Genomic DNA, 25,071 nt, shown 5'->3' with positions numbered 1-25,071 from the left:
TAAAGTCAGGTCTCAACTTTATTCAAGCACAGAGTGAACATATCCAGATGTGTTACAGGAATCTGATGTTGCTTCATCTTTATAACCATCAGCAATATTTCCAACTAAATGGTGTTAACAGTGATTCTCTCAAACAAAACAAGTTCTGCAGCTTTTTATTCATGAGCTATGAGTTCTGCACAAAGAAGGAAATAAACAAATGCTGAATTAAGCGATAGGATATTCCCAACATAATCAAAATGATACATTTAACAAAACAGATATTCTTTGTCTTTCACTTAAACTATGATTTCATAGTTCATCATTCTAATGTTGATAAAGCATGTCTGATCTTGTCCTGAACAGAAAAACCCACACCGCTTTCATGAGAGAAAAGACTCCTCTTGTATTCTCTAAATATAACTCACTTTAAAATACTGTTTAAAAAAAGACAAAGCAAAAGCAACCGGCTCTTGAAGAACCTTATGTCCTAAAATAATGAACATAAATTCAACAAAATAAGCAACTATTTTCCCCCCATTATGTTTATACGTGTTGTATTTCAACATCAGTTTTGACAGAGCAAGTGCCGGATATATAACGCTTGAGTATATGTTACTACAATAGAAAGTTCCTATGAAGAAATATTGTTCAACTGTTCGTAAAGCATCGGCTTTAAACAGTTTGAGAAGATGATGAAATCAACATTTACTGATAAACAAAAGTCACTTTTTGATATCCTCATTTCTTCTGGTCCCTCTGAGTTTGAATGAATGTTTGATTCTGTGAAGCACGTTAAAGTTAGAATGGGATGTTAGGTTGCCATTTCAAACTTTAGAGCGACCAAGAAGCTAAGAGTTCTTCATCATTGCCTTAGTGGGAGAAGTTGGGAAATGTTGACCTCTCAGGTGTTCAACAGGTTTACCCGCTTCATACCAGACAATAACTGCTCACAATGTTAATGGATGGGAACTCTAAACAGAATACAGTGAACACCACTCCCCAGAATACTTAATCATACACGCTAAATTGTAGAAAGCAATAATAAAAAAAAGTCCCTGTCCCTCTGGGTTTGGATGCATTTTTAATTTTGTGAAGTAAGTTAAAATGGGATGTTAGGTTTCCATTTTAGACTTTAGGCAGACCAAGAATGGCCGACTGTGTGTAGATGTGTGTGAACTCAGGCTACTGAGCAGGTGTATGACAGCCTCTGCCTCTATGAATGTGTGTGAATGGGTGCCAATGTAAAAGCGCTTTGATGGGTCGTAAAGACTGGAAAAGCGCTGTATAAATCCAGTTCATTTAGAATTCAACTGGACACAGGTAGGCATAGTTGTTATCATAATAAGCCCAGAGGCCTGGGAGAAGAGGCCCAGTGAATGTGGTGCGAAAGGTGTACAGGTGACTCAGTGTGTGGCCGGAGACTCTGTAGAAGGACAATGTGCCAGCAGGCCAGTCCAGATACACCCCGAATCTACTGAAGCCACCAGAGGGATGAGGTACATCCCACACCCTCTTGTCGGCATGGTATGCCTTAAGAAAGGTTCCTTTGCCGAAACACCAGGATTCTGAATTATACCCAAACCCGCATTTTCTGTCAGCTCCCTTGTATGCAACAGCTCCATAAACAGACTCCTCGGTACCGGTACTCCACTCTACCTCCCAGTAATGGCACTCAGATAACTTCTCTTTGCACAACACCTGTGGCTCTGTTCCATACCTCTCTGGATGAGAAGGATAATCCTGCCATGCTCCACACGTTGCCTTCTTGTTTCCGACAGACAGAGTGAGATAGCCGCTGGCAGTGTTTGGGTCCAGGTTGAGATCACAGGCATCTGATGGAGAAAACATGACAAAATATCTTATCAGTAACTTTGATGGTCAAACTGCTGGAGAATTCACATTTTTGACTAAAACAAGCCTGACTTACACCAGATCAGATCTCTCTTGTGTGTGATGGTCTCCACAGAAGAAGGCTTTTGACGTTGAAAGTCTTCAGTGACCAGCCGGCCTTTCTTGTAGTGGTAGATGGTTGCTCCTTTGTAGTTGTCATTGGTTTTGGCCGTTATGAGGAAACGGAATTTGCTGTTGTTCTTCAGCGCTTTGGCAGCACCCTGGAACATTTTGGCTTTTTCTCTCATTGTGTTCAGAACTTTTTTGTAGTAGTACCACTGGTCTTCATAGGTACTTCCTAATTTGGTTGATTTCAAGAAGTCAGCCATCTCATCAAGGTAGATATCACCCTTTAACATGGAGGTGAAAACAAAGCACAGAACATCCTCTACACCTGGAGTAAGGACCTCTCTGTCCAGCTCGGTCTGGTTCAGGACGATCTTTACTCCCTCCATGGTGTCCACACAGGACCTGATGACGTTGACTTCTCTCTCTTTGTTTTCCAGCCACTTGTTTAGTTTTTCATGGTTGAAGGGTGACTCGTGCCCGTCTTCAAATACTTCTTCCAGTGAGCTCTCATCTTCCTTTCCTGCTCGGATGGAGGGAAGTTTCTCTGCCATGGCTTTCTGGATGTTGGTTTTATAATAACCACACAGTTTGAGGAAAGTGCTCAACTCTTTGTGAAGCACGGGGAAACTCTCTACCACTTTGTTTTCCAGAGAATCTTTGCATCTCATTTGTGCTTCCTTTAAATCTTCCAGAGCATCTTGGGCTTTCCTCACTAGTCCAACGCTGATCTCTGTCTTCAGCTTAGCTGCTTTGGGATAAAAATTCTTCAGTGGCATCAGCCAGACCTTCACTGGGACCGAATTCTTTCTCTTTGTTCTCAGTAGCTGTGGAAGTTGTGAGTAGGTCTGCACTGCCTCTACAAAGGTTGCTGGGTTGCTTTTGAGAATGAAGTCTCCGTAGAATTTGCAGGAGAATGTCTTAGTCAGGGCTTCCTCTTCATCAGTCAGCTTGATGTCAACTTTCCCCTCAACATCAAATGAAGGAATCTTCTTTATCACAGCTTGCATGCTGCCCTCTATCTTCTGAACGTGGCTGGCTTCTAACTTCTCACTGTCAAACACAAAGAAAGCATTTGCCCCATACAGGATGCCTGTGACTACATGAGTCGCCAAGTCCTTCTTAATAATCTCCTTCTGTTTGGGGTTCAGGGTCAAATCATCAATTGACAACTGCTTTAAGTTGGTGGTGGCTTTGTACTTACAGGTCACTCTGCTCTGATTCTTGAATTTCTTCTCATCTTTCAGATATTTGGCAGATCCTTCAACTTCTATCAGTCCACTCAGGAAACTGACCTTCAGAGAAGCTTTAATGTCCATCAGAGTGGACTTGGATTCAATGGAGTCAGATGCAGACATTGCAAAAGAACTGCTGGGCTGAGGGGTTTCAGATGTTTTTTCTTCTAATGTTTTATCATTCCACAATCTGGGACCTAAACAAATTGGAAAGCAAACAGTTTTCGGATCAGTTCAGGGCAAAACCTTTATTTATATAAATTATAATAAAACTTATAATTTCAAAGCTTTACAGGTTGCAGCTCCATATCCTGCCAGGAGTTTGTGTGTCAACCTGGTCTCACCAGAATGCGTGACTCCACCACGACTCCTTAACACTGCATTGCGTGGTGGAGTCACGAACTTTGCTACATTTACGTGTCTGCACCACGCAAACAACCCCAATGTAAAGTGAATGAGGCTCCTTTGTCGTGGTGCACACACGCATTTCTACAACGTCCCGCAGTGAGCTTTTATTCTATAAAACATTTTTAAAATCTACTTTATAGCTTGTAGTAACTCACGGGAGGCTTCTTTTATTTTATTTGTATTCATAATAATTTTTATGTTTCGTATTTACCAATTTTTGTTCTCAAAAAACAGTGCATTGTGTGTAATACAACTGTGATTTTTATTAAATTAGTTAGTTTTTAAGGAAGGCCAGAGCTTCAGCTGTGTCAAATAGATTGTTCCCTTTAGTTAACGTTATTTAAAAGATAATTATATTCCTATTTGATCATGTCCCCTTTATTGTATTACGGACCCAAAGAGCGATGAGCGTCCATTCCCATTGGATAACAGAGGATTTTACACCCGGAAGTAAGTATTCTCCTTACTGTCGATTGATTTTACAGTGATATCTGCACTACTCATCAACTCAAAAACACCAGATTATCCTTGTTAATTACATAACATTGATTGGTTTAAATTGTGTACAATGCTTTTGGATTTTCCCCTTTCGATTCAGAGAAACAAATATTTGTTCGTAGTGTGTGGATGGCAGAAGACACTACACTACCCAGAATCCTCAGCTATGGGACTACACCATGTGCTAAGAACGTGTCCTACCCCCCCCCCCCCCCCCCCCCCCCCCCCCCCCCTTAGGTCACAGGCTCCTCCAACAGTGCAACACAATAAAACAGATACACAGACAATATAGTGCAGTAAATACAAAAATAAAAATAGTAAAATAGTAAAAAGTGAAATAGTGCAATAAGAGTATATACAAGTGATTGGAATATGATATATTAGATAAATAATTTCTAAGTAGCAGCCAGATGAATGTTATGGAGGTTGTTTCTAAGTTCAGGTGTTTAATAGTCTTATGGCCTGTGGGATGAAGCTGTCCCTGAGTCTGGTGGTTTTAGTCCGGATGCTGCGGTACCGCCTGCCAGACGGCAGCAGACAGAACAGTTTGTGGCTGGGGTAATGGGGGTCTTTTATAATCCTGAGGGCTTTCTTTAAGGTTAACCTGGTATTTTTACTACATTTATTTTAGTTACTTTACAGATTTGGATTAATGATGTGAAATATAAACAACCCTTAAATCAGACTTTAGTTACACCTGAGTAAAATTCAGTGAAGGTGATTGTCAAGTGCCAACAATCAGGCGAGATATTTGATAGTTGGTGCTTGAGAAGACAAAAAATGTATCTGCAGATCCCTATAAAGTATATTCATTACTCGTTATTCTCTAATTGTTCATCAAAAACTGTATATAATGGCTATTTTGCACATCCCTTTCAAGATTTCAAGATTTTCTAAGGTTCATTGACATATCATATACACAACTAAGGTTATGCAATGAATGAAAAACTTGGGTCACAGGTTCCTCAACAGTGCATTACAAGACATCTATCGATATCTGTGTACCTCCACCATTAAACATATTCTGCACATTTCTTATACTATCTACATACATCTTATAAGAGTATAATCAATATGTATAATATCAGTTAAAATAAGTGCTTCAACATAGTTAACATTGCAGGAAAGTTGATTGTCAAGTTCCAAAACAAACCATGCAATATATTAGACGTTAAGTACTTTGTCAGGCTTAATATCTGTAGATACCCCCAAAGCTTTTTTCTTATTTAAAAGAAGACCTTAACCTAAAGTATTCTTTAATGTTTAAATAAAGCCTTATTAGTTTGTCTGTTTTGCACATCCTCCTATCAGGCACTAAACTGTTTTATTGTAGAGATCACTTACAGTATCTTCTTGATATTTTCTATTCTATATTATTTATATCATTGACCTTCCACTTTCCCACTATATTAAGAGTATGTACTCTTAATATTTAAATGTTTTCATCAAATATAACACATTCAAAAGTGCTTTACAAAAATGAAAGACATTAAGAAAAAGGCATTTTAAAACAGTCATTAAAAAGCAACACAATCTACCTGCATTGCATTACTCTAAACGTGTAATAACGTGCTTTAACCAGTAGGAGGTGCAGGTTAAAAAGCTGTCAAGTTTACAGTGTTAACAAAATAAAATATACTGCTGTTTCTGGTTTAGTTTACGACGGATATATTCTGTTATTGTTTTGATATTTGTAACACAAAAGCGATGTAAAAAACCCACAGCAACACAGAAAAGATGGTCTTAACATGACCCAGCGGTCTAGTAATTAATAAAAAACAATAATATCAAAACAAATTATTACTACTAACTTTATTGTGAAATTAAAACCGAACGGTAAAATAATAGTTTCCGGTCTATTCTGAGGCCCGATCTCTGTAGATAAATAAAGAACTACGACAGATGTGTAATGTTTAATGCAGCCAAACCATTCATTACAATGCATTCATGTGATGACTTTCAAAGAGTAAAGCAAGCACTGCTGAATAAAGTATGATTTGATCTTTTACGAAACGTTTTTTTTCCATATGGAATGCAGTTGGAGGTCAACCAATCACAGAGCTTGAGGCAAAGCGGAACAATAGCTGAGGATTCTGGGTAGTGTAGTGTCTTCGGCCATCCTAAACTCTGAACACATATTTGTTTCTCCGAATCGAAGGGGAAAATTATAAAAGCATTGTACACAATTTAAACCAATCAATGTTGTGTAATTAACAAGGATAATCTGGTGTTTTTGAGTCGATGAGTAGTGCAAATATCACTGTAAAATCAATCGACAGTAAGGAGAATACTTACTTCCGGGTGTAAAATCCTCCGTTATCCAATGGGAATGGACGCTCACATTGCTCTCTGCGTCCGTAATACGTGGTGCAGACACGTAAATGTAGCAAAGTTCGTGACTCCACCACGCACTGCGGTGTTAAGGAGTCGTGGTGGAGTCACGCATTCTGGTGAGACCAGGTTGTTGTGTGTGTGTGTGTGTGTGTGTGTGTGTGTGTGTGTGTGTGTGTGTGTGTGTGTGTGTGTGTGTGTGTGTGTGTGTGTGTGTGTGTGTGTGTGTGTGTGTGTGTGTGGGGGGGTATGGGGCAGGACCTTAATCTCACAACACAGAAAAATGAACTTTTTGTTAGATATCAAAAAATGTTTCATACGTAGCCATTTTACTCTTCTGTACTCTAGCATTCGATATTTAAGAAATCTAGATTACAGAGGAGATCTAACCTAAAGTGATTTCCTTTTTCCGGTTCTGAGATTAAAGACTTTCTGATAAAAAATCTAATAGTAAATACACAAAAAAAGACCCCAAATAAAAAATGGTCTTCTGTTCTCTAGCATTCTGTAAATTCTGAATTCAGGATTGAATATCAACATTTTGACTTTTCCTCAGAATTGTGACTTTATTCTCAGAGAGCCAGAAAGGCATTGTTGTCCCTGGGCAGGCAATAGTTAAAGGCAGAGACTTAAGGTGAAGTGAGAGATAATGTGCAGCGAGGCGGTCATTAGTAAAAAAAACAACACCCGACCCGCTGAGCAAGATCCCTCCGCTTTGCGTCGGGCTCCCTGATCACTCTGAATAATGCCCTTCTCGCTGCACATTATCCCGCTTATTACACGCCCACACACTAACACACTAACGACTTGACTCCCAATATTAATTTAACCCTTGTGTGGTGTTCATATTTTTGTTACTCAGCCAGTGTTCGTGGGTCTGAGTAACCTTCGCTGCCTTTTTGGGCTTCAATTCAACACAATCAAACTATTTGATGTTAAAATACTCAACAGATGTTTACTTCATCTCAATTACAAGCAATATAAACAGCATGGTTAATATTTGCCCTTTTACATTTGTTAGATCACATTAATGAATTAAAGTGCTACTTGTTTGTTTGCCCGCTGACAGGCTGTCCTGTGGCTCGTCTTTTCTTTGTAACTAGCTGATGCTCAATCTCATCCTCTTCTTCAAAGTCACTGTCAGACTCAGACTTCTGAAGCCTCTTCCTCTTCCTCTACATCATCATCAAATGGTTGTCTCTCTTCCAGAATCATCTGCAAGGCCCTCTGAGCAGAGAATCTTTTGGCCATCTTGATCAGTTGTGATAAGGACCCAAACTGGCGAAGCTTTATTTATTGTGTCTTGCCGCAAATTTGCAGCTGGGATAAAGTGTGAAAAAAATTAAGATTGGTTCCCGCAAGACATAATGCGGGAATGTGAGAGCAGACAGGAGTCGGTGCTTGAGTTTATCAACAATGTTGCAACCATAAAAAAAATAATAGATGATATCATTTTTCTTTAGATAAATAATGAAAACGGGTCCCACAGACCCGAACACCATACAAGGGTTAAATGATTTTATTGACTTGAAAATGATCGTATTTCTTCCTCTAAGAAAGTAAACTCCGCTCCACGGCACACTAACGGATGGAGCTCCGACAACAACAAGTGAATTTAAAATGAAGGCAGCTCTGATCAATGTTCTCTGTCCAAGTCTGTTCAGTTTCCACAAACAAGTCCTTAAACACTACAGAGCCCATACCGTGTTCCTGTTAGTGTTTACTTCCTGTCTGTCTGCTTCAGTTCATTTATTTGACTTCCAACGCTCTGTCTTTTAACCTCTTTCTTTCTCTCCCTTGATCCTCCTCAGCAAAGCTCATTATTTTGCTAAGCAGCGGTTTGTTATGGAGTATCAATAACCTCTGAAATGTTCTTATTGACCAATCAGAATCAAGTATTCAACTAAGCCGTGTAATAAATGCATAGAAAATATAATCTACGGACAAAAGCAGTGAAAGAATATTCCCGATATGCACAGATGCACGACAAAGAGACAAAGAAACAACTCTCATAACACACTCAATTTAAAATGGCACGACGACAATCAAAAGATAACTTAACAAAATAATGTTAGGCCTGGTGAATTGTTGTTGTACAGTGACTATGATGAAAGCTTTGTGACCATGTGAAGTCTTACCTGGGACCAGTTTATCACTCCGAGCATCATAGAGCATCCCTAGGGTGAAAGGTCGTCCCAGAGCAGCAACGTTCATGTGATATGAGGCCATTTCTCCAACCTGTTGAGAAGAAACAACACAGACTTCAGAAACTGATTTAAACGTCTGTTAAGGAGTAGGAGTGTTGAGAGTTAATAACACTTGGAGTCTGACTGTCAACTTTGCTTAGTAATGCAGTCTTTCCCTGCAGACACTAATCCAGCAGCTGTAGTTTTACACAGAAAAGTAAAGTTTTTATAATAAATCTGTGTTCGTCTGTTAGTCCTCACCTGGTGAAGTTGTGTAGATCAGCAGAGTTGTGTGAGGGTCTTCTGACTTCCAGCAGGAGCTTCAAGTCTGATGAAATGTGATGTTGTGAGGTGACTTATATTCTGTCAGATACTCTCCTCACCTAACCTCCACCAGGACACGCCTACTGACCTCACACAGCCTTTACGTTGTGTAACAGGTCAAAGCAAGAAATAAAGGTGAACGCCTGATTTCAACATTGAGGGGTGCGTTCTCAACTTCCTCAATGCAGATTTGTTATATCTCAACTTCCTCTATTCTGAGGCTTAGTTTTGCACCATCAGCAGAAACAGCCGGACCTCTCCCACTTCTCGTCAATGCATCACTTCTCATCATGTACTGTAAGAAGTTCAGACATGAGTTACTGCACCAGTAGCAGGGAGACTGTGGATGGTGAGTCGGAAATATCTGGGATTCAAGAACACACAGATGTTTGACAGGCTTACCTGTAACATACCAGACACTTACAGAACACAGTGTTTATGACAACAGATGGAAAATGAAATAGATATTAAACCAGACTGCAGTGCTGCAGTGATGACACATGGTTGTAGACCGACCCAGACGTTACTCACAAGGGCTCAGCAAAAAGTAAAGAGATGTTTCGATTGCCGTTTGCAGTGGCGTTTTTATATGTAAAAATCAGGTGGGGCACAAACAACTTAAATATTTATATATAGGCTTCTGGTGCTTTTTGAACACCTCAACAAATAGCTGTAGGCTATCCATGGTCCGAGGCAACAGCTAGCTGATCGTTACAGACAAAGAGAGCGCGAGATAGAGAGAGATGGAGTCTGTGATTGTGTGAGAGAGGGAGAATGGGAGCTGGTCTGCTCTCTCGTCTGCTCTTCACAACTACACTTTATTTATCTCCACATATTAATGCCACTACGATTTTTGAAGTAAAAAGATAACGTTAGACTATAAAGGAACTACAGCACGGTCACATGACTTCACATCACCACCCAACACAGTCTCACGGCATTTCGTGTTATAGTCACGAAATTAATCTATTGATTCGTGTTCACCAACACGATTTCGCCATTTTTTTCGTGTCACACAGAACGATTTTAAAAGCAATGTAAATAATAACAAATTAGAAGGAAAAAGACATTTAAAAAAATACAGATTTAAGTATTCTGACACAGAACGATTTTAGAAGCAATGTATTTCTATTGGTAGTATGTTTCGTGCCTGCACCAAATAATAACAAATTAGAAGGAAAAAAAGATGACATAAAATACAGATGTCAGTATTCTGAGGCTCTGAGCCATTTCTTTTCCTCACTGACGGCAAAAAAACTCAGACATTATACAATTTAAAATAAAAGGGATAGGGTTAGGCTTAGGGTAAGATATTGAGTAAGAACATGTTTTTATGAACCACACAGCTTCTGGTCTTCCAAGACCCGACCGGACAAAAAGACGTGTTGCAGGCACGAAACATACTACCAATAGAAATACATTGCATTTAAAATCGTTCTGTGTGACACGAAAAAAATGCGAAAATCGTGTTGGTGAACACGAATCAATAGATTAAATAAATGTCGTGACTAATAACACGAAATGGCGTGAGACTGGGTTGCACCACCGCTAAGCTAAAGGTGGCTAATGTTGGGCTATAAAGGAACTACAGCACGGTCACATGACTTCACGTCACCACCGCTAAGCTAAAGGTGGCTAATGTTGGGCTATAAAGGAACTACAGCACGGTCACATGACTTCACTTCACCACCGCTAAGCTAAAGGTGGCTAATGTTGGGCTATAAAGGAACTACAGCACGGTCACATGACTTCACGTCCCCACTGCTAAGCTAAAGGTGGCTAATGTTGGGCTATAAAGGAACTACAGCACGGTCACATGACTTCACGTCCCCACTGCTAAGCTAAAGGTGGCTAATGTTGGGCTATAAAGGAACTACAGCATGGTCACATGACTTCACGTCACCACCGCTAAGCTAAAGGTGGCTAATGTTGGGCTATAAAGGAACTACAGCACGGTCACATGACTTCACGTCCCCACTGCTAAGCTAAAGGTGGCTAATGTTGGGCTATAAAGGAACTACAGCACGGTCACATGACATCACCACCGCTAAGCTAAAGGCCGATAATGCTTGGCGTGATCAGAGTTGGGTGTAACGCGTTACAAAGTAACAAAGTAGTTAGTAATAATATTACTTTTGTCGGTAACAGAGTAATGTAACGCATTACTTTTATAATTCAGTAATCACACTACAGTTACTAACATTGCCCGACACGCGTTACTTCGTTACTTTTATAAAATCAGTAATCACACTACAGTTACCTACTAACATAAAGAATTACTAGATTCTCCCAGAGCCGTACGGATTCTCCCTTTGACAGACAAGAGGGATTTCCACCGCAGGTTTATATTTACGTAACATTTGCGCGACTTATGCGTCCACATGCAGTGCATAATAGAGATGGGCGAGTCCTGATTCATCCGGATCATTAACCCGGATCCTAGAAATGAGCTGGTCGTGACGTATAGCAGCAGATCCAGAGATCCAGCAGACTCGTCCTCATGCACGATTCAACAGCAGACTCAGATTCGCTAAATCGCAAAATGACCCTTTTTTTTGTGATCAATATGTTTTATTAAAGCAAAGGACACCACTTTACACACATTTAACACATACAAACACCAGTATTGCAATGATTACGCAGTCCATGAGAAAATATGGGGGGAATATGATTAGATATAATTATATGTTTAATAATAATAATAATTGTATAATTAAGACATTTTATATATTCTAACTGTTTTGCAATCATTGTCATTGTTTGTTTCTTTTTGTGTGCGATGTTCAAAATAAACGTTTTGCCAAGTAAGATCCTTATTGGAAATGCAGCTATTACACGCAGGAGACTGTTGCACAACATGACAATTTTGTTAGAAGTCTACACTGAAACTTCATTTAGAGCCGGAAACATAATGGACTTAATCAAAATCGCGGGATCCGTGAATCCAGGTCAATGATCGAGAGAGACCAGTAGCCTACGAGTTAGTCAGCGGAACTTCACAGACTCAGATTCGCAAATCCTGACTCACTGTGCAAAACACAGCAGACTCGTGCGGACTCAGAGCCGTAACCATATAGCAGCAGATCCAGAGATCCAGCAGACTCGTCCTCATGCACGAGTCAACAGCAGACTCAGCTTTGCCAAATCGCAAAATAACCCTTTTTTTTGTGATCAACATTTTTTATTAAAGCAAAATACACTGTGTAGCTGAGGTTAATATAACGTCAGTTTAAAATGCTCGTGAAATGCAACACGTTTTCGGTTTCACCGATAGGATTTCGACGGTCTTGGTGATGCTGACTCATATGACTCAAAGGACTCGTATGATCCGGATCTCTTCAATGACTGACTCAGAAGACCCTGAGTCCGTAAAAGGATCCGGATTTGCCATCTCTAGTGCAGGGGTATTCAACTAAAATTCAACGAGGTCCAGTTAGAGAAAATCTCCCCATGCAAAGGTCCGGAACATCAAAATGTCTAACTTGCTTTATGAATTAGTGTGATATATATTGAAGTAGCTGTAGCTTTATCAACGTCTGCATGTAATCAACAACTGACTGCCAATCAGATAAAGAAAGTACAATTCAAAAACAACAATATTTATTGTCAATTAACATTGAACTATACAGATATACAGTAAATACTGTGGATATGTGTAATGTTCCTCTCGGGCTGCATTTAAAAATAAAATAGGAGAAAATAAATAAAATAGCTTTTGAAAATATGTGCATCTTAAAAGTGCTTGATTTTAGATAAATAAAATAAAGTGTAGCAGCAGCTTGAGTTTCCCTTTTTCTTTGTTAACCGTTTCACATCATGACCTAACAGTTTCAGCCGATTATAGAACAATAGTGGCGTTTTGGCACTTTTAATGAGCGCCACGGTCTCTGAACAAATGAGACACACTGGCTCTGTGCTCCCAGTGGGCAGGAGGAACATGAATGAGTCCACTCAGGGTTAAAAGCTCTGTTCTCACTTTCCTCTTCTTGGAGAGCGCCATGTGTAATTATTTGTCTCTCCCTGTCTGCCGCTAACTCGCCTGTTCACTCTCCTCTCCGCTTCTCTCCCTGTATCGCTAATTATTCTCTTCACTCACTTTCCTCTTCTCTCTGCCGCTCTCTCGTCTCTTCTTCTGTGTTTCTCTCCCTGTATCGCTCACTCGTCTCTTTCGCCCCCTGTCGGCGGCGGTTAAAATAGAATCGCCCCGTCAAAATTGAAATCCCCTATTAATGTATTGATTATAGGTCCGGGTCCGAATAGGTCGGCGTCTGGGTCCGGATCCGGACCGCGGTCCGCCTGTTGCCGACCCCTACTCTAGTGCATAAACATGGCCGAGTCAACAGCGATAACTTTCGAGGGGTGGAGGTATGCCCAGGGTTCAAGTTATGTGGGAGCCAATGGGAGCTGAGCTCCCATAAGGAGGGGTCTGAGCTCCCACGGACGCAGTGAAATCATACATCTGTGGGGGTCGCTAATACATTACCAACAACCATTATTTTGATCACAAATAATGGATGTGTCAATGTCATGAGTATTATTTAACTTAACGAGAAGAACTACGCATCTCTTGAATGACAATATGCCTGCACTGCAATACATTATTGCGCAATCTGTGCCTGTGAGCGTGCTGCGCGAGCCGAGATGATGTGTGTGTGCGTAGTCGAACCTTTTCATATTTAAGTTTGCTACTGCTGTGTGTGTGTGTGTGTGTGTGTGTGTGTGTGTGTGTGTGTGTGTGTGTGTGTGTGTGTGTGTGTGTGTGTGTGTGTGTGTGTGTGTGTGTGTGTGTTTGAGTGTGTGCGTGCGTGTGCGTGTGCGTTAGTTTTAAAGACCCCCATAGAGCTCAGTTTATAACTCAAACCCTGGGTATGCCCATTATTTTGGGTTCGTCCGAAGAAAGGACAGGAATGTGACCGTGAGGTGCAAACTGTGTCCAGGCCAGAAGCTTTTATCCACTGCTGCAAACACAACGTCAAACCTCAACAAGCACCAGCAAAGACAACATGCTAACGTGAAGCTAATAGCTAAGGACCCCCGAACCCAGAGTGAGGATGTAAACAGGGCCACCCCCTCCCGCTCCCTCCGCAAAATGAAGCACCCTCCGCAGTCTGCGTGATCTGCCTGTAGGGAGGGGCGGCCCTGCGAGTAAAGTAACGAGTAAAGTAACGCGTTACTTTATGTAGAGAGTAACGAAGTAAAGTAATATATATATTATATTCTAATATATATATTAAGTAATAAGTCATATGTAATATTTTTTTTTTTTGAGTAACGACCCCATCTCTGGGCGTGATGCAGTTCAGTCGTCTCATTTCGACACTTGTTGAGGAGTGCCGCGATTAAGAACGTTAACTGATTAACACGTGAGACTTGTATGTGTTTGAATTTCTATTGTTGGCACAGGACATGCTAGCTACAGCCATCAGGTAAATCTCATACGATGCAGATTATATATCAAATCTGGAAGAAGAGGGAGGCCAGTGGTTGTGAACCCTTATGTGATTGGTGATGATTGTTATGAGGTCAGCATTCACCTGTAGCGTCCTTATGAATAATGAACTTCACTTGTAGATGTGTGATTGTGTGATGTTTCCAGCACAGGAGCTGGCTTCCCTTGTTGTCAAGAGGCAAGCTGCATCTTAGCAGAGAAATGGGACAATGGCTTGATAGTACCAACAAGAAACTGGAAAAATGTCAGCATTTGCAATTAAAACCATGTCACCATGTGAATAAACAAGACATGCCGCACAAAATCAGGGTGTACAACAGGGGTGTCAAACTCAAAGCCCGGGGGCCAAATCCGGCCCGTGACTTCACTTCATGCGGCCCCACAAGAGCTTGCAAAGAATATTATATGTTTATTATACGGTTACATGATGATTTACAGAAGCACGTTGCCCATAAACTGCAATGCATCTCAAAATATGCCTTTTTTCTCAGAATGTGACTCTTTTTTTTAAATGTTACTTTTAAAAAAAAGTGTCACTACCTTTTTTTTTATTTCACTTCTTTTTTTTTAAATGTCACTTCTTCTTTTTTTAAATGTCACTTCTTTCCCAGGATTTGGATTTTCTTCTTAAATCATTTTGTGACATTCTCACGGAAGAGACTTGCAATTATTTATGAAGGGCCATGTAGGCCAAAATTCAAACTCACACTACTGAAAACATCTGGCCTTGCACACACACTACTGAGATCAACCCACTCTCTTCAGTCTGCGTACAAATGACATGACTTTACACATTGGAAATGTGTGCAATAGATACGCAGAAGTCCTATTTTGCGTGCATATGATACGCCAGGGGTACTCAAATACAAATCTTAAAGGTCCAAAAAAAATGTTTCAATAAGACAAAGGTCCGTTACAACAATTGCAACAAGATTCTTAACACGAGGTTGCAAAAACAAAAATAATCTATATGCAGCAGTTTTCATTGTTATTGTGTCTGTGCTTGATCCCTCAGAGTCGCAGTGTAAGAGCTGCACAGTTATGAATAAAGGCAGCTGCACCCTCTTTCATTCAGCATTCCCATTATTGCTTTATAAATGTCTTGCCCCCTTGTGTGTCCACTGAGGTTCGTCAGGCCCAACACATCTTCAACAAACTCCCCCTTTGCCTCATCATAAAAACTCACAAACACCAGCAACTGAGCATTGTCAGTGGTGTCAGTGGACTCATCCACAGCTAAGGAAATGCACTGTGCATTTTCTATTCCATCACAAAGCTGATGAATCAAATCACCAGCCAGTATTTATGTTCTTCTGGTTGCTGTGGAATCTGAGAGGGGGATTTGCTTGATTTTACCTGTTATTTCCTCTTTTTGTTTGCCTTCAAACATGGTCTCCATCACTTCAGTCATGCATTCTTTTATACTTCAGTTATTATCCAGTGGAATGCCCTTACCTACTGGCCTAGTTCAATCAAAGTGGTTACTTTTTTTTGGCTGGGCAGTGTAGTTTTACACACCGTCTTATTTGACTTTCTCAGGACTTAAAACTGTTTTTTGGGGGCAGACCCCCACAAAGAAAAAAATATATACACGTATGGTCATCATCTTAACAGTTGTGTATGCTCATCCGTGAGCAGAGCATCAAGTTGACATGCCTATTACAGCTGAATGCGGCGATTACCATCTTGTTCAGCAAAACGCCTCACAGACGTATTAAGATGAACAGCTTTAGTGCGTTTTGATTCAATGCTGAGTACAGCCAAACTTGACAGTCTCTTCTCTGTCATTGTAGACCGCAAATACCTCATTCCTTCAGTACTTGGGTCCGAATGCTTCTCGTTTTGCGCCGTCCCATTCAAATGAAATCGCCGCCAATAATATTTCCATGCTCGCGCCAGGGACGGGGGAGGGGTTACAAGACGTGCATCTTGTGCTGCATTCAATTGCAGCACAAGCACAAGTCTCTCATTTATGAGAGACTTTCTCTCATAAATGTCAGATGAGCCACAACTTTTCTTTCAAAACAAAGCTGCCAACTGGGGTGGCAAGGCCTATTTTTAGGGTGGCAGTTGCCACCCTATGCCACCCCGGTAGGTGAAACTAGGCTACTAGCTACAGTACAGATGCAACTAGATGAGCTGTTAACTCTCGCTCTGACTCAGACAGGTTGAAAGAGATGACACACGCATTTTTCCCACCCGCATTCCGCGTGCGGGGAAAAAACGCTGACGGGATGCTGAATGTGATTGGTCCAAAGCGTTGACAGACACACACAGACAGTGTGGAACAGTCTGACATGCAGAGCGCTGTATGCAGCGGACATAGAGGAGAATTTTGACTCGTTGCGTTATGGCGATGTCTCGCAGATAACACAGATAATACAGATAATACATATGAAAAGTATAATTTGCTCAGAGTCCAGAGACAGTTGTGGTTCGGTCCGGATCCGGACCGGAGTCCAGACTTTGAGGATGCCTGTGATACGCTAACCATTCCCATTGAGTTCTGAGGCCGAGTTTTGCGTGCATATGATACGCCACGTTTTGTCCGTCGGGTCTTGGTAGACCGGAAGCTGTGCAGTTAAAAACATGGGAGCAACAGACGTAGGTTAGCCTTATTTGGATCAGGCTGGAGTACATCGGTTACTCCTATATTTACTTACTGTTAACTAACTAATGCTAACATAACTGTTGGCTAGAAGTACACAGCTTAATCGACCATATTTAACTGGCCATTATCCTCTTAGCCTGAAATATCAATCACTTCAATAAATGGTCAAAATAAAAAGGAAAGGTTCTGCCTCAATTTCGGTTTAGTTAGCTTGTTAGCTTATTGCAGCTGTGCATGTTGCTAGCTGGTTGCTAGGCCACCTCACGAGCTGCGTCAGGTGATGTAAACAAGAACACCTCCATAGACCAGACCGTCTCAGTTTGTAGACTGCTTGGTCCAGGCTCCAGCCTACGGCTGCGGTGCTGTTTCTCTATAAATCCATGCTGAATTGGACCTCCTGTTTCATTCTTCTTCTTTAATGGCGACTTCCAAACAGAGTAGACGAGAATTATCGCCACCTACTGTCTCACTGCACTATTGTTCTTTGTTACTTCCGTTTCATTACAATGACTTCCGTTACAGCAAGAATCCCCTCACACACACATAGGTGAAACACATGCACATTCCCTACTGAGAACCTTTCAGTAAAATGTTTTTCAGGTGTGTGTAATCCGTGTATCTACCGTCCAATTGTTTTTCTTTATTAAACACGTGAACGGAAGAGCGTCTGAGAGGCCTTTTTGCTTTTTGCTTTTTACCTTACTAAATGGTCTAATGGTCATTGGAGCAAGGGGCGGGGCGGAACTCACGGAAGTGATTTCAAAACAAAAGCACTCGTTTGCTAAAATCACACTTTGAATCACGACAGTATCCAGCTGAAGGAACGGTGATTATTATAAACAAGGGGAATTTAGCGATCACAACGAAAACGGCCAAGACACATATTGAGCCCAGAAAATGAATGTTATTAAGGGCTGTAAATATAATAAGCCTATGTCTAAAATGGATAACATTGTTAGGAGAATTAAACTATACAGCGATTCTGCACTGCGGTCACTCAGCCGCCTCTCGAGTTTGTTTTTTCAAATCAGCTGCTCTTCATTATTCCTGCTATATTTGACGAGTGATACAAATATTTTTTACCACAAGTTCTTAAGGAAACTGACACTGTTGGACTCGGTACTAGTTTGACTTCTACCAGTGCAGAATCGCTGTATAGTTTAAATGTGTTCAGTAGCAAATATGAGAGGATTTCAATAGTGTGTGTATTGAAATCACAATACACACACTATTGTGTGTGTATTTGCCGCGGCGCTCACGGAGATCGCAGCCACTCTAGTCAACTGGTGCTATTCCACCACACGCGGCGCGTTACGGCTCAGAAGCGTCCCAGAAGCGTCCCAGAAGCGTCCCAGAAGCGTCTCGGCGCAGGGCTCCTCTAACCCCTAATTTCCACCGGGTCCGTCTGCGTCGCGTTACGGCCGCGTTACGGCTGCGCCGCGGCGTTCGCAAAAATCGCGGCCACTCTAGTCAATGGGTGCTATTCCACCACACGCGGCGCGTTACGGCTCAGAAGCGTTCCCAGAAGCGTCTCGGCGCAGGGCTCCTCTAAAATTAGGATGAATCCTAATTTTGACGCGACGCAGCCGTAACCCCTAGATTCCACCGGGTCCGACTGCGCCGCGTTACGGCTGCGCCGCGGTTTTGATCCGGCCTCCTCCGGCGTCATACCCTACCAGGCGCGTTTCAGAAGCATTTCAGAAGCGGAGCGTCTTGCCTGCCAGCTCGCAGTTTTTGTTGATTTGGGCATATTTCCTGCACAGGCTACGTTGTACAGACAAAGTTAATAATAATAATAAAATAGTGACAGAAGAAACAGAGTAGGAATAAAAACAGTGCCGGATTTAGTTGAGAGACCAATGTGCAGATAATGCAGGAGTAAAGATGTCAGATAAATACAATAAGCTAAATGTAGCAGGTGACCAGGACCATGCAGAGGTGGACAGACATATATAAATAGGCTAGTTATCATTTCATTGTGTCTTAATGTACATTATGTAATTTCATATTCTCTTCTTGTACATATCATATTCTGTTTACATGTATACAGACTTCTTGCACCACTTTTTATTTGTATTTTTGTGTTTTATGATATATGTTGCATTGATGGAGGATCTCAGGTCAGAAGAGTTTCACACTGTAGCTGATGAGCACATGATGACACAACCTTTGAATGTTGGATCTTGAATGTGAACAGGTTGCAGGAGGAGGTGTGTTTCCCTGCAGGATGATGACAGAGTGTGTGTGTGTTGTTTTTCCTCACAGTGTGTGTGTTGAGCCTTCAGTCAGAGGGGGGGCTGGTGACGGACAGCAGCCCCCACCTGGCCTCCTGTAGTCTATAAATCAGACCCTTAAAAATGGGTCTGTTGTGCTAATTTACCCCCTTTAATGTGTCAAATGAGGGGAGGGGGTGTGAAATAGGAAATAGCAGGGATGCAAACCTTTAAAAATTTGAATTTGAATCGCCTGGAAATCTCGTTATAAACTCACAAACCTGCGGTGATCTGATAGAAGTAGGTTTTTGATATGAGTTGTTTGTCACCAGAACATAATGCAGAATATTCTAGTATACCACTTTATTATTGTTGTGGTTTCTGTAATATATAAAGCAGTTTCTGTGCTCTCTATCAATAGACATGTGGTTTTAAGTGACTGATTACTGTGTGAGCTTTACACTGAGATATGGCTTCATGATCAGGACTTTTTGACATGTGGTACAAAATGTAAAGATGGTGCATGTAGAAAGCTACCATTGCTGCAATATTATCCTGCATTTCCCAACCAGAGAGAGCTTTAAAAAAACATGGGAATCCCTGGAGAAATAGGACATCATATCGTGAAATATCAACATTTGGATTCATCAGAATGTCTTCATTGTGTGTGTCCAGGTGTGTGAGAAGTATGAAGTGGTGCCGTGTCGGGAGGTCGGCCTCGTGCTCAGGTTTGGATTTCCCTCTCTTTTAAAATACCTTTATTTCCATTAAATATGATATTATATTTATCCTCGCTGTCTCCGTCCCTCAGGTATCTGAGCGGACGCGTCTTCGTCCTCGATCTGACGCCGGGCGGTCAGGCGCACGCCGACAACTTCATCCGTCCTGGAGACATTATAGACGAGATCAACGGGACCTCGCTGAGGAACTCAAAGAACGGACAGGTGCAAATAAACTCAGCTCCCTTTTATGCAACAGCAGCATAAACAGACTCCTTGGTACCGGTACTCCACTCTACCTCCCAGTAATGCACCCAGATAACTCCTCTTTGCACAACACCTGTGGCTGTGTTTCATACCTCTCTGGCTGAGGAGGATAATCCTGCCATGCTCCACACGTTGCCTTTTTGTTTCCATGAGACAGAGTGAGATAGCCGTTGGCAGTATTTGGGTCCAGGTGGAGATCACAGGCATCTGATGGAGAAAACATGACAAAATATCTTATCAGTAACTTTGATGGTCAAACTGCTGGAGAATTCACATTTTTGACTCAAAAAAAGGCTGACTTACACCAGATCAGATCTCTCTTGTCTGTGATGGTCTCCACAGAAGAAGGCTTTTGAAAGTCTTCAGTGACCAGCCGGCCTTTCTTGTAGTGGTAGATGGTTGCTCCTTTGTAGTTTTCATTGGTTTTGGCCATTATGAGGAAACGGAATTTGCTGTTGTTCTTCAGCGCTTTGGAAGCAACCTGGAACATTTTGGCTTTTTCTCTCATTGTGTTCAGAACATCATCGGAGTAGTACCACTGGTCTTCATGGGTACTTCCTAACTTGGTTGATTCCAAGAAGTCAGCCATCTCATCAAGGTAGCTATCACCCTTTAGCATGGAGGTGAAAACAAAGCACAGAACATCCTCTACACCTGAAGCAAGGACCTCTCTGTCCAGCTCGGTCTGGTTCAGGACGATCTTTACTCCCTCCATGGTGTCGACACAGGACTTGATGAGGTTGACTTCTCTCTCTTTGTTTTCCAGCCACTTGTTTAGTTCTTCATGGCTGAAGGGTGACTCGGGTCCGTCTTCAAAGACTTTTTCCAGTGAGCTCTCATCTTCCTTTCCTGCTCGGATGGAGGGAAGTTTCTCTGCCATGGCTTGCTGGATGTTGGTTTTATAATCACCACACAGTTTGAGGAAAGTGCTCAACTCTTTGTGAAGCACAGGGAAACTCTCTACCACTTTGTCTTCCAGAGAATCTTTGCATCTCATTTGTGTTTCCTTTAAATCTTCCAGAGCATCTTGGGCTTTCCCCACTAGTCCATCGCTGATCTCTGTCATCAGCTCACCAGCTTTGGGATCTAATCTCTTCAGTGGCATCAGCCAGACCTTCACTGGGACCGAATTCTCTCCCTTTGTTCCCAGTAGCTGTGGAAGTTGTGAGTAGGTCTGCACTGCATCTTGAAAGGTAGCTGGGTTGCTTTTGAGAATGAAGTCTCCGTGGAATTTGCAGGAGAAGTTGTTAGTCAGGGCTTTCTCTTCAGCAGTCAGCTTGATGTCAACTTTCCCCTGAACATCACATGTAGGAATCTTGTTTATCACAGTGTGCATGCTGCCCTCTATCTCCTGAACCTGGCTGGCTTCTAACTTCTCACTGTCAAACACAAAGAAAGCATTTGCCCCATACGTGATGGCTGTGACTACATGAGTCGCTGAGCCCTTCTCAATAACCTTCATCTGTTTGGTGTCCAGGGTCACATGATCAATTGACAACTCCTTGAACTTGGTGGTAGCTTTGTACTGCAAGGTCACTCTGCTCTGATTCTTGAATTTCTTCTCATCATTCAAATATTTGGCAGATCCTCCAACTTCTATCAGTCCACACAGGAAACTGAGCTTCAGAGAAGCTTCAATGTCCAGCAGAGTGGACTTTGAGTGAGTGGAGTCAGATGCAGAGACTACAAAAGAACTGCTGGGCTGAGGGGTTTGTTTTACTTTTAGAGTTTCCTCATTCCACAATGTGAGACCTGAACAAATTGGAAAGCAAACAGTTTTCGGGTCAGTTTAGGGAAAAACCTTTGTTTATATAAATTATAATAAAACTTATAATTTCAAAGCTTTACAGGTTTCAGTTTCATATCCTGCCAGGAGTTTCCATAAACAAAGTGTGTGTGTGTGTGTGTGTGTGTGTGTGTGTGTGTGTGTGTGTGTGGTGTGTGTGTGTGTGTGTGTGTGTGTGTGTGTGTGTGTGTGTGTGTGTGTGTGTGTGTGCGTGCGCGCGTGTGTGTGTGTGTGTGTGTGTGTGTGTGTGTGTGTGTGTGTGTGTGTGTGTGTGTGTGTGTGTGTGTGTGTGTGTGTGTGTGTGTGTGTGTGTGTGTGTCCTGGCTTTTGTTAAAGTCCACCTGATGGTATTTAGGATTTTACAACTAACGTCTCCTGATGAACGCTGCTGTCAGGCTCGATCAGATGCAGGGAGACGGGGGGGGAGACGGGAGATTTTGGGACACACACACACACACACACACACACACACACACACACACACACTCACACAAACGACATATTTAAATGCAGAAATGAATTTATTCAAATGTTCTTTTTTGTGGTTAACTTACCAATATATTTTATAAGACCATATTTTATTATTTTCCATGGACATTTTATTTAGATTTTCTGTATATTCACCACTTAAATCGCCAAGAATATCCATATGTATTTATTGTTAAAGCACCAGTTCAATCTCAAAGAAATATCAAGTTTTTATCAAAAATGTACGATTTCAAGTGTTACATTTTTAGATTTTTTAATGTAAATGCAAAACTTTAATCGCAGAGATTAAAGTATTTTTCCCGTAAACAAATCAGTTAAATCTGGGGTAATTGTAATCTTATCTTTTGGGAAACAACAACAACGAACTTTGCTCAGAGTAGAAAACAATTGTCATAATAAAAGTTGAACATTAACATAGCCTGCATCGATGCGTTCCACTTTTTACTTTGTGAGGACGTTGGTGGTAAAATAAATAAATAAATGTGAGTCGACTGAGTCTGCACCGCCTGACAGGGGAGAATAGCTGCAGGGCGAACACACACACACACACACACACACACACACACACACACACACACACACACACACACACACACACACACACGAACCACTGAATTGCACAGGTAAACACACACACTTCCACGTGCATGCCTTACATTCAGATAATGGGGGGGGGGGGGGGGGGGGTATGGGGCAGGACCTTAATCTCACAACACAGAAAAATGAACTTTTTGTTAGATATCAAAAAATGTTTCACACGTGTCCATTTTACTCTTCTTTACTCTAGCATTCGATATTTAAGAAATCTAGAGTACAGAGGAGATCTAACCTAAAGTGATTTCCTTTTTCCAGTTCTGAGATTAAAGACTTTCTGAGAACAAATATAATCGTACATTCACAAAAAAAGACCCCAAATAAAAAATGGTCTTCTGTACTCTAGCATTCTGTAAGTTCTGAATTCAGGATTTGATATCACAATTTTGACTTTTCCTCAGAATTCTGACTTTATTCTCAGAGAGCCAGAAAGGCATTGTTGTCCCTGGGCAGGCAATAGTTAAACACTACAGAGCCCATACCGTGTTCCTGTTAGTGTTTACTTCCTGTCTGTCTGCTTCAGTTCATTTATTTGACTTCCAACGCTCTGTCTTTTAACCTCTTTCTTTCTCTCCCTTGATCCTCCTCAGCAAAGCTCATGATTTTGCTAAGCAGCGGTTTGTTATGGAGTATCAATAACCTCTGAAATGTTCTTATTGACCAATCAGAATCAAGTATTCAACTAAGCCGTGTAATAAATGCATAGAAAATACAATCTACGGACAAAAGCAGTGAAAGAATATTCCCGATATGCACAGATGCACGACAAAGAGACAAAGAAACAACTCTCATAACACTCTCAATTTAAAATGGCACGACGACAATCAAAAGATAACTTAACAAAATCATGTTATGCCTGGTGAATTGTTGTTGTACAGTGATTATGATGAAAGCTTTGTGACTATGTGAAGTCTTACCTGGGACCAGTTTGTCACTCCGAGCATCATAGAGCATCCCTAGGGTGAAAGGTCGTCCCAGAGCAGCAACCTCCATGAGATTTGAGGCCATTTCTCCAACCTGTTGAGAAGAAACAACACAGACTTCAGAAACTGATTTAAACGTCTGTTAAGGAGTAGGAGTGTTGAGAGTTAATAACACTTGGAGTCTGACTCTCAACTTTGCTTAGTAATGCAGTATTTCCCTGCAGACACTAATCCAGCAGCTGTAGTTTTACACAGAAAAGTAAGGTTTTTATTATAAATCTGTGTTTGTCTGTTAGTCCTCACCTGGTGAAGTTGTGTAGATCAGCAGAGTTGTGTGAGGGTCTTCTGACTTCCAGCAGGAGCTTCAAGTCTGATGGAATGTGATGTTGTGAGGTGACTTATATTCTGTCAGATACTCTCCTCCCCTAACCTCCTGTTCTCACAACTGAACACACCTTTCCAAACAGTTCTTATCGTGACAGGCCTAGGCAAGAAAACACCTTCCTGATGTGATCAACAGAACAACTAAAAGTCCCTTGTACCTATGAATGCAGAGACATATAGAGGAGGAGGAAGAGGAGGAGAAGAAGAAGAAAACAACAATGTGCGCGCATGTTACTTTTCATCATTACATTTTGTATCCAAGTTATTATTCGTAAACGTACCGGAGAACATCTTAGTTTTCAAACGTAAATTTAACACTTTGAAAGTATCTATATTTATATATTTGGACAGACTTTCTTTCTGGTAAATGTACACGATACAGAGATGAGCTGTGGCTGAGGACGACTGATGTGTTTGTCTTCATGATGGATTTAATGGAGGAGCATTTTAGATTCACTTCAAACTGAAGTTCATGAAATGAGCTGTTTTTGTTTGAGTTGTTATGTCTGTATGTTTGACTGTGTGTGTGTGTGTGTGTGTGTGTGTGTGTGTGTGTGTGTGTGTGTGTGTGTGTGTGTGTGTGTGTGTGTGGTGTGTGTGTGTGTATGTGTGTGTGTGTGTGTGTGTGTGTGTGTGTGTGTGTGTGTGTGTGTGTGTGTGTGTGTGTGTGTGTGTGTGTGTGTGTGTGTATGTGTGTGTGTGTGTGTGTGTGTGTG

At 41.4% G+C, this 25,071-nt stretch overlaps 1 protein-coding gene across 2 annotated transcripts; it reads right to left on the bottom strand.

The window, feature by feature from the left end:
• Window positions 1–24,509, bottom strand: LOC117497634 (stonustoxin subunit beta-like). 2 transcript variants are annotated; one of them, XM_034149620.1, is made up of 4 exons: window positions 24,275–24,509; window positions 23,966–24,065; window positions 20,483–21,931; window positions 1–1,814 (listed from the first exon to the last, which is right to left on the bottom strand). In XM_034149620.1, exons 2-4 carry the CDS (start codon window positions 24,054–24,056, stop codon window positions 1,282–1,284), a joined length of 2,073 nt encoding a protein of 690 aa, XP_034005511.1. In that variant the 5' UTR covers window positions 24,057–24,065; window positions 24,275–24,509; the 3' UTR covers window positions 1–1,281. The 2 variants fall into 2 exon arrangements, with proteins under 2 accessions (XP_034005511.1, XP_034005510.1); XM_034149619.1 differs by lacking the exons at window positions 20,483–21,931; window positions 23,966–24,065; window positions 24,275–24,509 and adding exons at window positions 1,910–3,370; window positions 8,549–8,648; window positions 8,858–8,979.
• Between the last annotated feature and the right edge of the window lie 562 nt (window positions 24,510–25,071).

The sequence above is a fragment of the Trematomus bernacchii genome, unplaced genomic scaffold, assembly GCF_902827165.1.
Source record: "Trematomus bernacchii unplaced genomic scaffold, fTreBer1.1, whole genome shotgun sequence".
Lineage (NCBI taxonomy): Eukaryota > Metazoa > Chordata > Actinopteri > Perciformes > Nototheniidae > Trematomus > Trematomus bernacchii.
Note: the sequence above shows the minus strand (reverse complement) of the source record. Positions and strands in the feature narration are given on the sequence as shown.